This window comes from Leptodactylus fuscus, chromosome 3 (assembly GCF_031893055.1).
Source record: "Leptodactylus fuscus isolate aLepFus1 chromosome 3, aLepFus1.hap2, whole genome shotgun sequence".
Taxonomy (NCBI): domain Eukaryota; kingdom Metazoa; phylum Chordata; class Amphibia; order Anura; family Leptodactylidae; genus Leptodactylus; species Leptodactylus fuscus.
In genome coordinates this window covers 213,438,181-213,451,466 of record NC_134267.1, presented here as the reverse complement: position 1 = coordinate 213,451,466, position 13,286 = coordinate 213,438,181, and the positions used below count along the sequence as shown (strand labels likewise).

General features: G+C 43.5%; 1 protein-coding gene across 3 annotated transcripts in view; it reads right to left on the bottom strand.

Annotated features, from left to right (window-relative positions):
- Positions 1-6,525: 6,525 nt before the first annotated feature.
- Positions 6,526-13,286, bottom strand: part of LPIN1 (lipin 1) — a 122,547-nt gene continuing 115,786 nt past the window's right edge. For all 3 annotated transcript variants that reach the window (XM_075269150.1, XM_075269152.1, XM_075269151.1), the window contains exon 20: positions 6,526-12,496. In XM_075269150.1, coding sequence (XP_075125251.1) covers positions 12,337-12,496 — 160 coding nt within the window. In that variant the 3' untranslated portion in view covers positions 6,526-12,336. The remainder of the gene's footprint in view (positions 12,497-13,286) is intronic.

Here is a 13,286-nt window from a genome sequence, read left to right as displayed (position 1 = left end):
AGGAGGCCAGCTACAAAATCTTGTCCCGATGGTATAGGGTTCCTACGAGACTCCATGCTATGTTTCCTCAGGTCTCCCCACTATGTTGGCGCTGTGGCGACGAGGAAGGCACGTTGCTACACATTTTTTGGTCCTGTCCTGCCCTTTCGTCCTTCTGGGAGGGGGTCAAACGGATAACCCTCCAGCTTACTGAAACTTCTCACCATTTGGGCCCTGCCTTGTTCCTCCTTAATCATTGTGAGTCTTCTGTAAAGGTCTTTAAGCGTTCCCTGCTTAGATTCCTGATCCTCGCTGCCCGGGCTTGTATCCCCCTATTTTGGAAACGAGTGGATCCTCCTCCTCTCTCCCTCTGGATTTCGAAGGTCAACGAGATAATGCACATGGAAAATCTCACGTCTTTCCTGCATGGTACGACTGAGGCGTACATCAAAACCTGGTTCTACTGGTTCAGGTTTCAACAGTCTGCAGAGTACCGGACGCTCCTGGGCTCTGACCCCTCCTCTGATTGATACTCTTGTTGTTCATTTCAAGTATTTGACCGGTGGTTGCTCCCGAGCCCTTCCCAACTGGCTGTGGTATGGTTGACCTGACGAGCGCTCTCACTGGTTTCCTGACTGCTCACACTCACCCCTACCTACCCTTTCACCCTCTATGTTTAGTCCTCTCCCCCACCCACCTGTCCCACTAACCCCCTCCCTCCTCCTCCCCCCCCCTTTTTGTTTTGTTTTTTCTCTATGTTGCTTTCTTTGTTTTTTATTTTTTCTTGTGTTGCACTGTGTGCTTTTTTGTTCGCAGGGCGGGTGTTCGCCTTGTTACTTGTAATTGTCTTTTCTTATTGTATAAAACAGAAAAATTTTTCAATAAAAATTTGAGTTACAAAAAACAAAAAACAAAAACAAAAAACAACAGAACGGAGTGCCGAACACAGGTGTGAACCCAGCGTAACTAGTATCCAGGCAATGGATTCACCAAAGTGATAGGAGGTTACCTAGTACCCAAGATATTCCCTAAACCACTAGTTTAGTATAGCAGCCTGTTGGTCACACACGCAGTTTAGCCCTTTTTCTACCATAGTTTCTATTCTAGTTGTTTTGCTGTAAGAAGTGGCGCAGATAAAGGTTGTGCCCCGCTGCATTGTCCTTATGAACAGAGAAGCTGCAAGATTGACCTTGAATATTTGGAGACAGGAACATGGAGTATGCATAGCAGGAATAATCATGTGTTTATCTACAATCTCCCGGACGAGGAGATGGATTTTTATTTTCGGCTCTCTGTGCCTGATTACTGCAGAGAGAGAAGAAAAATAATACAGACGTAGTGGTTGATTTCCAATGTGAAACTCAAAACCACAATCTCCGGTTCAGAAAACAGAATGAGTCACAGGAAGAGGCCACTTGCTTGTAAAACTCATTAAAGGCAATGCGAGGCACATTGGATTTCCTACGTCGATAAATAGATTCTGGCATTCCATGGATTGCCTCGTGCCTCTTCCATTTGAATAATATATACAGATATCGCAGAGCTGAGTTTGTCTTTTGGCGCAAAATTGTGATGGAAATGTCTGCCAGTTGTTTGTGCCAGTCATTTACTGTCCAACATTATTTTTTTTCCTCTTTTCCACCCAGAAATGTTTTGGCTGACATCAGGTCAGCTAACATCTGGCATAGCTCAGATCAATGTGCACCGTGTTATTGACTTCAACTAAAAAAACCGGAAACTTTATATTGGTGTATCAGTAGGCCATACTTGTGTATTTCTGTGCCCCATTGTGATATCAGCTCTACACTTGTATTCATCCTACTAATATTATATTATAAATGCGAAAGTTTGTGTGTTTGGATGTTTGTTACTCATTCACGCAAAAATGGCTGAACGGATTTGGATGAAATTTGGCACATAGATAGATTGTAACCTCGATTAACTCATAGGCTACTTTTTATCCCAGTATATGACATGGCTTCAAGACTGTTATGAATTTATGTTCATATACTACGTTACACTGCTCTTCTTGCCAGGAGAATTAGCTAATTAGCTTTCTGATAAAGTCTGGTCTGTTATCTCTCTATTTAAACACATAGATAACACTGAGTCCATTCTGTAAAAGCAAACAGAAGACTCTGCTTAAGTAGCATCCCCACTGATCAGTGGATATCAACAGCCCTGCCACTTGAATTACACTATTTAAAGGGATTATCCCATCACAAGGATCCTATCTATACTGCTAGTTTATGTGGATTTAAGACTTTTCCTAAATACATTGCTTTATCAAAACTGCTTTGTTTGGCAGCTATCTTAATTTATTCACTTCATTGTTTACACTGCGTCTCCATAACCACGGGCCTGCTGCTGACCTTATCTGCTCAGTCCACAAGTGACATAGCTCCCTGCTCTCAGGGAGGGGGTGGACTGAGGGCATGGGAGTGAGCTTGTATTTCTGAGCTGTTTATCTCTCTGTACCACACAAGTGACGTAGCTCCCTGCTTTTAGATGGGGGGGGGGGGGGGTGAGTGCTCAGTGCTTGTATTTCTGAGCTGTTTATCTCCTGCTCTTCCAGTTATCAGTCAATTGAATTTGGCTGATAAGGGCTGAGATAGGGAGTCCATTACCTCTGTATGTAAACACAGACCTAAAATGGAGTTTATTGCAATCAAATCCAGATCTGCTACATCATCTTCATATTGTGCATCTTCCAGTGATACTATGCTAATTTATGTACAACCAAACCCTCGTTACTGACTGCAAGCATACTGCTATGAAGAGAGATAGCAGAGCAAGTGAAACCTCGCCTACCAATGTACTGAGAAAACCAGGAAGTGAAGAGAGTACACAGCATGCAGGTTGCTGAACAAGCCAGTTGGCAATACCCTTTTAAGAAGCTGAAAGGAGACAGCACCAGACCTTTTGTAGTGGACACTCCAGGTTACTGCAGCTCAGTTCCCATTCACTTGATATCAGCTGATTGATGGGAGTGTCAGATACTCCGCCAAATGTCAACACTGGACCGAGAAGACCGGACCGTCATGGGAGGCATCGGAGCATCAAGGAAAGGTGAGGGGGTTTTTTTGTGTTTTTTTTTTTACCGCCCCGGCCTATTCAAAGAATAAAGTTAAAGACCATTTTTGCCTGGACAACCCCTTTAAGTGATAAATTGAAGCTCAGCTTGGTGGCCTATATAAATATACAGAGATGCAGCAGAGCCGAGTTGGTTCTTTGGCACAGGGTGATATATTTATCTATAGTGTATTTATATCCATACATGCATCCCCACACACAATCGTGAATTATTCCTGACACCATCTCACAATTATTCCAAATTTACAGCCATCAGCGCAGTCTTTATTCCTCATTCATCTCCTCTAGAATCTATTTTTCATTGTCTTGCCGTGTGCCGCAGGGATGGAGGAGGAACACAAATATGCAATTCTGCAATATTCATATCACAGAACACAGGGGTAGAGACTTTAATTTTGCTTTGTAAATTATGTATGGCCTTTTTCAACCACAGTATATGAAGTCATTTGTCAGTGAAACATGGAGGGTATTAAAAGCCTAGTGTGACCGGTGTTCTGTGCACGTTGTATACTTGACAGGCGTGCGGAGGATAAAGGGTTACTGGGCATAGGTTGCCGGATTATTTGCCTTGATAAAATGTCAGACTATTGAAGTCAGACTATAATAAAGTGTTACGATGTAAATACTGAAGCAATAGGATCAGTGGCTCGTTCAATTTCCACAGGCAACGGAGTTGGACTACCTTCTATATGTAAATGGGCCAGAACAGGTTGTAAATTATGGGGAATGGTCTGGTCCGCCATTATGGGAGCTTTCGATCACTGACAGGAATCGGCTATGCCTGCTAATGGAAAGGATAGGATAGAACTGGTTGAACGTGAACATAATATACACCTTTTTTTTTGCCCCATACTAGTGGTGTTCTATAACCATAAAAAGTCAGACAGTAAAATCTCCAGGTAGAGCGCCAGTCTAGTCAGCAGGTTGTGTGAGGTATTACAGCTCAGTCCCATTCATTTTAGGGATGGATGAATCAATTAATTTAGAACCATAGTTGACGTGAAATTTCCAAAAATTTTGGGTTTAACACTCTGGAGTGTACTCAGTCCACAGAGTTCAATAAATGGAAGCCCATGGGAGGTGAAGGAAAATATCAAACACCTAAACTTGTCCTGCCTCACCTCACCGGGATCCAATGGTTGCCCAGAGTCCTCTTTAGGTCTCTGGCTGACATCACATGGCCCAGGGTCACTCCAGAGGCCAATGATCGATGAGCCCCATATGCTCAATCACAGGCCTCAGCAATGACCCCATGGTGCATCAGCTGGAGACCAAAAGAGGTCTGAAGAAGACACTGGGAGCCAACGGATGCTGCAAAGATGTCCAGGAGAGGTGAGGCATGGTGAGCAGGGGCGTAACTACCGTGGTAGCAGCAGTAGCAGCTGCCACAGGGCCTGGGCCATTAGGGGGCCCAGTGACAGCCGCTACCGCTGCGGTTTTTTTCAATAGGCAGTTACGGGCCCTATTCACTTGCCGATCCTGGCTGGGCCGGGATCGGCAAGTGACACCGCGGGCCCCACAAAGGCTATCATTATACTCGGGGGTCTTTGCAGACCCCCGAGTATAATGACCGGCGGATCGGGAGAGGTAAGGGAACATAACAAACACTGTTACTTACCTCTCCGCGATCCTGCCAGGCCTCCGTCCTACTGTTGTCTGACGTCACATGAACCCGGCATGCTTCCCGGGTCATGTGACGTCCAACGTCATTAACGAAGGACGCGAGCGCTTGTCAGCACAGGAGGACAGCACAGCACAGGAGCCGGGGAACAGGTAAGAAGCAACAGTGGTTTGTTTTTTTTAATGTTTTTATTCCCCAGGTCTCTGATTATTATACTCTGGGGTCTGAAAAGACCCCAGAGTATAATAATTGTTTATGGGTGTCCACAGAGGTACACTATTGGGGTTAATACTGTGTGCAGGGGCCACTATTGGGGTTAATAGTGTGTGCAGGGGCCACTATTGGGGTTAATAGTGTGTGCAGGAGACACTATTGGGGTTAATACTGTGTGCAGGAGACACTATTGGGGTTAATACTGTGTGCAAGGGACACTATTGGGGCATAATACTGTGTGCAAGGGACACTATTGGGGTTAATACTGTGTGCAAGGGACACTATTGGAGTTAATACTGTGTGCAAGGGACACTATTGGGGTTAATACTGTGTGCAGGGGACACTATTGGGGTTAATACTGTGTGCAGGGGACACTATTGGGGTTAATACTGTGTGCAGGGGACACTATTGGAGTTAATACTGTGTGCAAGGGACACTATTGGGGTTAATACTGTGTGCAGGGGACACTATTGGGGTTAATACTGTGTGCAGGGGACACTATTGGGGATAATACTGTGTGCAGGGGACACTATTGGGGTTAATACTGTGTGCAAGGGACACTATTGGAGTTAATACTGTGTGCAAGGGACACTATTGGGGTTAATACTGTGTGCAGGGGACACTATTGGGGTTAATACTGTGTGCAGGGGACACTATTGGGGTTAATACTGTGTGCAGGGGACACTATTGGGGATAATACTGTGTGCAAGGGACACTACTGGGGTTAATACTGTGTGCAAGGGACACTATTGGGGTTAATACTGTGTGCAGGGGACACTATTGGGGTTAATACTGTGTGCAGAGGCCACTATTGGGGTTAATACTGTGTGCAAGGGACACTATTGGGGTTAATACTGTGAGCAAGGGACACTATTGGGGTTAATACTGTGTGCAGGGGACACTATTGGGGTTAATACTGTGTGCAAGGGACACTAATGGGGTTAATACTGTGTGTGTGCGCAGGGGCCACTATGGGGGATAATACTGTGTGCAGGGGCAAGTAAGGGACATAATAGAGTGCGGAGGAGGGGGTCGGTCAAGGTCTTCGGCGTCAGATGGGGGGGGGGCCATGTCAAAAGTTCGCCACGGGGCCCCGCCATTCCTAGTTACGCCACTGATGGTGAGTATGTGTGTTTGTTATTTTCGTCACCTATACTGGGCCCCCACTTCTTATACCAGGGGTATAAGCTAGCTGTTGTGAAACTAGAACTCCCAGCATGCTCCATTCACTTCCATGGGAGTTCCAAGAATAGCAGAGCAAGTATGCATGCTGGGAGTTGTAGTTTTACCACAGCTGGAGAGCCGAAGGTTGCCTACCCCTGACTTATACTATGGGGTCTCATCAGAACCCAGAATATAGTAACAATTCTGGTTCTAAAATGAACCAAAGGGCTCATGAATATTCACAAAACCATGCCAATTTTGAGCGTGCACTAAACCTCTTTGTGACACGGACATGAAAATCTTTAGGCCACACACTTTTTATGATGTGAATGTTCTTGCTGGACAGCACAACGACAAGAACGGAGCAGTTTGTAGAGAAACAACACAGCCACGTTTGCCTAATCGAAAACATCTATTACCTGCACTAATACGATGAAAGACGACGCAAGACAGAATTCTGCAACCAATTTCCATTTATTACAGAATATTATTATTCCTACACACCAACGTGATCTCCACCGATTATCCTAAACGCAGTTGGGTGTCAGAAAGTGACATTATGAAGTCAATGACATCTACCCGAGATAAGTCACTAATCACACAAGTGACTCACTAAAGCCCATGTGCATGAAATCCTATGACGCATCTATGAAGATATTCGGGTCACCGAAACAGAAAAATATTTCATGAAATTTTAGATTCCACTTTACTGAAAATCCGGGGACTAGTCATATTTGATATCATTAAAGGGTATGTATACTTTTATAACCATTTAGTATTGCTTCAAATAATCTCAAATAAGAATAAAAAAAGCAACTTTATATATAGTCATTATTAAAAATATCCATCTGATTTACGTATGCAGCTCCTATGTAGATATATGTGTCTGCATGGTAAGACTACAAATAAATCCTGATGTAGTATTGTCTTAGTCCCTTTCATCCGTTCCCTTTTCTTGATCACGTAACCTGTATAGGAATTGTATACACAAGGAAGGATATTTTATTCTATTGATGAAAACTATTCGTTTCCGTTATTTTCACTGCATTGGAACCACTGTGGCTTATTTTGCCACTGAACAGGCTGCCTAGCCTATTTTGGTTACATGTAAAGGGTGTAAGACCTGGTCTTAAGCGTTTTTTGAGCCAAAGTCAGGAACAGATTAAGAAGAAGGTAGAAGTATAAGGGCCCATGCACACGATGTAACGCGGCGCTCATTCTGACAAATAAACTCGTGTCAGAGTCAGTGCTTCAAAACAGAATCTCATTGACTTCAATGGGTTCCGGTTAAAAAGCCTCCCATTGATTTCAATGTATAGCGCGCGTAAGACGGAACCCATTGAAGTCAATGGGATTCTGTTTTGAAATGCTGACTCTGACACGAGTTTACGTGTCAGAGTGAGCGCCATGTTACATCGTGGGAACAGGCCCTAAGAGCCTCAGATATTTCCCATTCCTTTCGTAGACACTCTGCTTTGGCTCAAAAAATCTCAGTAAAATTAGCAAAAAAAAAAAAATCTGCTTTGCAATGTGAGGCCTCAATCGGTTAATAGCACCATTTACGCTACTTAAATTTTGCTAACTATGATCAGGTTAATAGTAGCAGGAAGACAACTGTGTCCGTAGGGCACTTGTTTTCATGGGTCCTATTTTTTTTATACTTATTTTTACCATTTGTGTGAATACAGCCTTGGGAGCATTCACACGGAGTAACGTGTCGCGTGACCTGGCACGTATACGCCGTGTGAGATTTTGAGTGCCGTATACGCTCCCATTGATTTCAATGGGAGCCTGGATCGTATACGCCGCGTTATTTTGCGGCCGCAAAATAACGCGGCGTATACGAGACTAACTCCCATTGAAATCAATGGGAGCGTATACGGCACTCAAAATCTCACACGGTGTATACGTGCCAGGTCATGCGGCACGTTACTCCGTGTGAATGCACCCTAGTCTCTTACTTCCACTGCTTACACATGTAGCTGCTTTACTTCAAATACAGCAGTAAAATTGCAATGTGTGGTTTCTGCCATAAACCTATTTAGCAAATACACTGAAATCCACGATACCTTTAGTGTCACTTATGTAATTTTATTTTTCCCTACGCCTTCTAGCAGTATTGTCAGTATCACAAGGTGTACGGCTGGTTTTAAAGTAACACAACCTAAATAATTCAGAAGATGACGGATAACACAGTCTAAGTCTACAGCAGCTCAGAGCCATCGAAAAGCTACACAGAGTAAGTATATGAGTAATGTGTAAGAAACTAAACATCAGATCATATATGTATTAAGATACAAAAATTCTGAAACCCAGTGCAAGCTTGGCATACAAAAATACTTGGCTCCATGAAAAATAATATCTATATTAAGAATATTTGAATCTGTAAATATATAGAGAGATGTAGCAGAGCTGAACGTGTCACTAGGCATCATTTATACCAGGGGTAGGCAACCTTTGGCTCTCCAGCTGTTGCAAAACTACAACTCCCAGCATGCATACTTGCTCTGCTGTTCTTGGAACTCCCATGGAAGTGAATGGAGCGTGCTGGGAGTTGTAGTTTCACAGCAGCTGGAGAGCCGAAGGTTGCTGACCCTTGATTTATACCATCCCAGGGTAAAAGTATGCGGTTTCATACAGGGCTATGGTCGGTTTTGTTCTCCAGTTGTAATGGAATGAAACCTGGCGTCCAAATCCAATCCATTTAATCTGTGCCCTGGAATCTTTTAGTAATAGCTCCGTTATGGACATTTAGGGAGCAAATTTCAATAAACTCTAACCGTTCAAAAGACTGAGTTTCCAAATTCAGGACTATTAGTATTTATGGGAGAATAATGGACCCTACTGTACCAATTTCACATAAATTTGTCAAAAACATGTCAAATTTTAGCAGATGTCCACTAAGGGCTAGTTCACTTGGGGAAAGAGGGGGCGGATTATGGCGCTGAATCCATGTCATAATCCGCCCCCTCACAATGGAGGTCTATGTAGACCGCCAGGCTACTTTTTTCTGTGAGTGGCATGTTGCCGCTCACGGAAAAAAGAATCGACATGCCCTTTCTTGAGGAAGACTGCGCGGCTGATTCAGCCCCGGCGTCCGCCTTGCGGCAGCACCCTACGAATTAGGCCCATTCATTTGAGCCTACTCCGGAGGGGGAAGCCGCAACTGTCGGACCCGAGAGTGACGCGGCTCACCAAGTCACTCTCGGTGCCAAAATCCACCCATTCACTCCCCACATGAACAGGGCCAAATATTCTAGGGAAGAATACCTTTGTAAAATTGCACTTTATGGAGTAACTACACAGCAACACACAAAGTGTCTATGGCTCTATAGTACAGAACTACAAGGACTCATTATACCTCCATATAGTGTGTGAATGAGCCCTTAATTGCATACATATACTGAGAAGGGGAGATTTCTGCCATATATGATGATATGAAATTTGTCAGGACAAATAGCCCAGCCCCAAACAAACTCTCACCACATTGCCTTCTTGGACATAAAAACGCCAGTTGAGACATTCCTTGTTGCAAGTGTCGTTTACAAAGCCGAATAGGTTTATCCCTGAAAAGTGGCGTAGAAGACAAATATATCTCTCCCAAAGTGTTAAATGTGTTTTTCCACTACGAACACTAATAAGATAGGGGATGAATGTCTGATGCAGGGAGGAAAAGTAAATCAGAAATCACGACCAGGCGCTGAAGCCTGGTCTAGTCTTCTCTGCAACATACGATGACACCAGTATTGTAAGGTAGCACATGGTATGTGGGGGCTCCATTATAAATTTTGCATTGGGGCCTAGGAGCTTGGATTTACATCTCTGGCAGACTGACTGCTGAAGGTCTGACCACAGAGACCTCATGGATTACAAGAAAGGAGAAAGGAGCAGTGTGACGCATTGACTTCTATGGAATTGGCATCTCATCATCATCAGTGTCACAGAAATCAGGGACCCCCGTTCTCTTGATGTCCCAGCGGTCATGCATCCATTGGTCATAAGGGTTAATAATAATGGAAACCCCCTTTAAACGACATGTTCAGCTCTGCTACATCCAGATAACCACATACAATAGTTGTATAATATAAGGTCTAATGGCATCTTGATGGAACAGTCTTACATTGGATTATTTCCTCAAACCATCATCCAGACTAATGTCTTCTATTAATGTCAGTGGAGAGTTTTATCCATGGGCACAATTGTGTGCTAAACACCTGTAGGTTTTATGGATTTGCATGCCGGGCACACCCAAGGCTACGTCTACATTATAAGTTATACCACAAGTCATATTCTGCATTGTAATCAGATTTTTCTTCCTATTATAGTAACAATAAAATAAACTAGGCCTCAATTATCAAAGCCATTTGACCACATGGTCTTGTTACCCACAGCAACCAATCAGAGCTCAGCTTTTATGTCTTAAACAGCTCTGGTAACATGAAAGCTGCGCTGTGATTGGTTGCTATGGCTAACAAGGCCTGCCATGAGGCCTACTGTGTATAAAAAGCCACCGAGCGCTTACGTACACGACAATCTCAAAATTTATCCAGAAGACGCAGAAGTTGTTTTTTTTTTCACTTTGTGCTAGAATACAGAATACATATTAAACATAAGTGCTTCAAAACATCCAGTAATAATATATATCATCCCGGTAAACTCAGTGATCCTCCCCGAATTACTCAATGCAAACACAACACTGCTGTACCCCAATACATCCTCTCCGCAAGTACACAATAAAAAAATAGATATGAGTATATAGGTGAATAAAAACCGATTTTTTTTTTTTTTTTTTTTTTAACAGAAACCAGCATTACTATGTAAGCGGCCCATGGTTTTCTTTCATAGAAAGAATAAAATAGTCCACATAACATTCCACAATGGACATATGGAATCCTGCATATTGTATAGGTCTAGGTAGTGAGTCGATGAAGGGCGCCATATGGCAACATGGAGGATGTTCATGGAAAACTTAGATGGGCGATGAAATCCTATAGCGAGAATTGAACGTTTGGTTTGATATGGTTCTGAGAAGAGCTGGCCAATGGGCCAGTGAGGTAAATGTCAGTCACAGGAGGGCGCCATCCGGAGGCCATCGTGTGTAATTCACTGTGCAGTAAGGCAATCGCTGCCAGCGTAAGTAAAATCCATTCGGTGTGATTCATTGAAAGGAACGGCGCCATCTTCCAGCTTCAGTTACATCAGCGAGTTATGTACCCTGTTTGCCATCATACCATGTAATGATGTGTTACGCCATCTTCTCATTCTTAAAGAGAATGGCTGCTCCCTTTCCGGGAACACATACACACTTAGACGAGTGGGCATGCGTATTGTGAATGGAAGAGCCAATCTAATGTCTATGGACAGTCTTCAAGTTATCACCTATTTTAACGATAGGTGATGCATGCGAGTGGCTGGCAAACCCCTTTCATTTTAGACTATGGGTAGATTTTGCAAAAAATGTGTAGCGTCCTAAACTGCGCCATTATTTAGGCGCTTACTGACCTGTTCATGTAACAGAACCGGCTGAAGATGGGCCCTTTAAGAGCAAATAATTGGTAATAGTTCTGGAAACTAAACAGGACGGCCCCTAGAAAGAAATTGAGACTAATATTTTGACTTGAATCTGAAGTTGCCATAGGGCCTCACCGCCGCTTGGACTGGTTGTACGGCCAAAACCCATAATACAGTATTGAGAGAAAAAAAAAAAAAACTAAAAAAAAAAAAAAATCAACCCTATGCATAAGTAACAGTTAACTAAACCATTGAAAAATAGAGTCCATCACTGCAACCTGATAGAATTCAATGAGAATGAGCTTTACACCCAAGGACGTCAATCTGATCGTGGCCGTACATTATAAATAAGCTCGTCCTTCCACCACCGAAATACAGGGAGCGGTGAAAAAACAATGGCCGGATTATTTTAATTGCATCTTTCTTCACATTGCAGGATTTCATAGCCTAGATTCTTTCCTCATTTGGGAACTGATGCCATGGAAGCCTCATGTCTTAGGAGGAGGGGGGGGTGCAGTCTTGTATTACAGTACGGCTCTCAGCCCTCCAGCCATGTACGGAGAAAGCGTATATTACTCATGTCAATCAATACATTTCTCTGAAGAACGCAATTCTATAGAAACCTCCCGGAAAACAGCAGAAGCAATCCCAGCTGGAATATATCAAGTCAAAATAATTATTTTCCCACCCGACTTGTGCAGCCGATAAAAGTTCAGGACGTTGAAATGTAGCAGATGTAGCAAAGATTTTTCGCCCTAAGAAGCTGGAGGGTGTATGTCTTGGTTTTCAAATGGGAGTAAAGGTTCTCTCCAATATGTGAAATTACTGTAAGTGTCTGAGCAAGGAAAATCTGAGGAATGGCTTCTCTTTAACAGCGGGAAGACGTGATCCACCACCTCACAGAGCCGAACGTATCTGAAAAGACAAGAGATGTATCATTAGAGTCAGAAAGATGACATCTATATATACGCCAAGGTCAAGTATCTCCTACAGCGCTGTATACCCGAAACACAGAATAACATGCCTGAAAACAGTCATACAAGATAATACTCATGGAAAACCTACAGACATAACCTTCTGATCGAAAACGATGAAGGACATGGAAATATTCTTAAAGGGAGTCTGTCACCAGAATCCAGCTCTGCACATAGAAAGGTTAGGGTACTCCGAATCAAGCAGTTTGTTCCCCTTGTGAATCGGTGCCTCAGTTGCTGAGATAGCACTGTTTTTATCAATATGCAAATTAGCTATTTGGAACATCTCCCCTCGAGTCCATGGGTTGCGTCCAAAGTTATAGTTTGGCTCACTTGAAAAAGGGCTGAGCTGCGATACCAGACACATCCAACAGACAAGAGTGGCGCTGCTTCTGGAAGAAAGTTGAATTATATACAGCCCCTTCAAAGGGGCTCTATCAGCAAAATCATGCTGATAGCGCCCCACATATGCGTGAATAGCCTTTAAAAAGGCTATTCAGGCACCGTAAATGTTATATTAAACTACACCCCCCCCCCCCATTTAAAATAATACCCTAAAAAAGAATGTGCTGTACTTACGCATTGTGCACGCTGGGCAGGCATTCAAGGCATTCTTCATCCACGCCTCCTCTTCCTCCGATGTCCTCGGGTCCCGTCCTCCTCCGGCACTCATGAACTGACATTGATTTAAAAAAAATGGCCTGGGCGCATGCGCAGTAGCATGCGGCTTC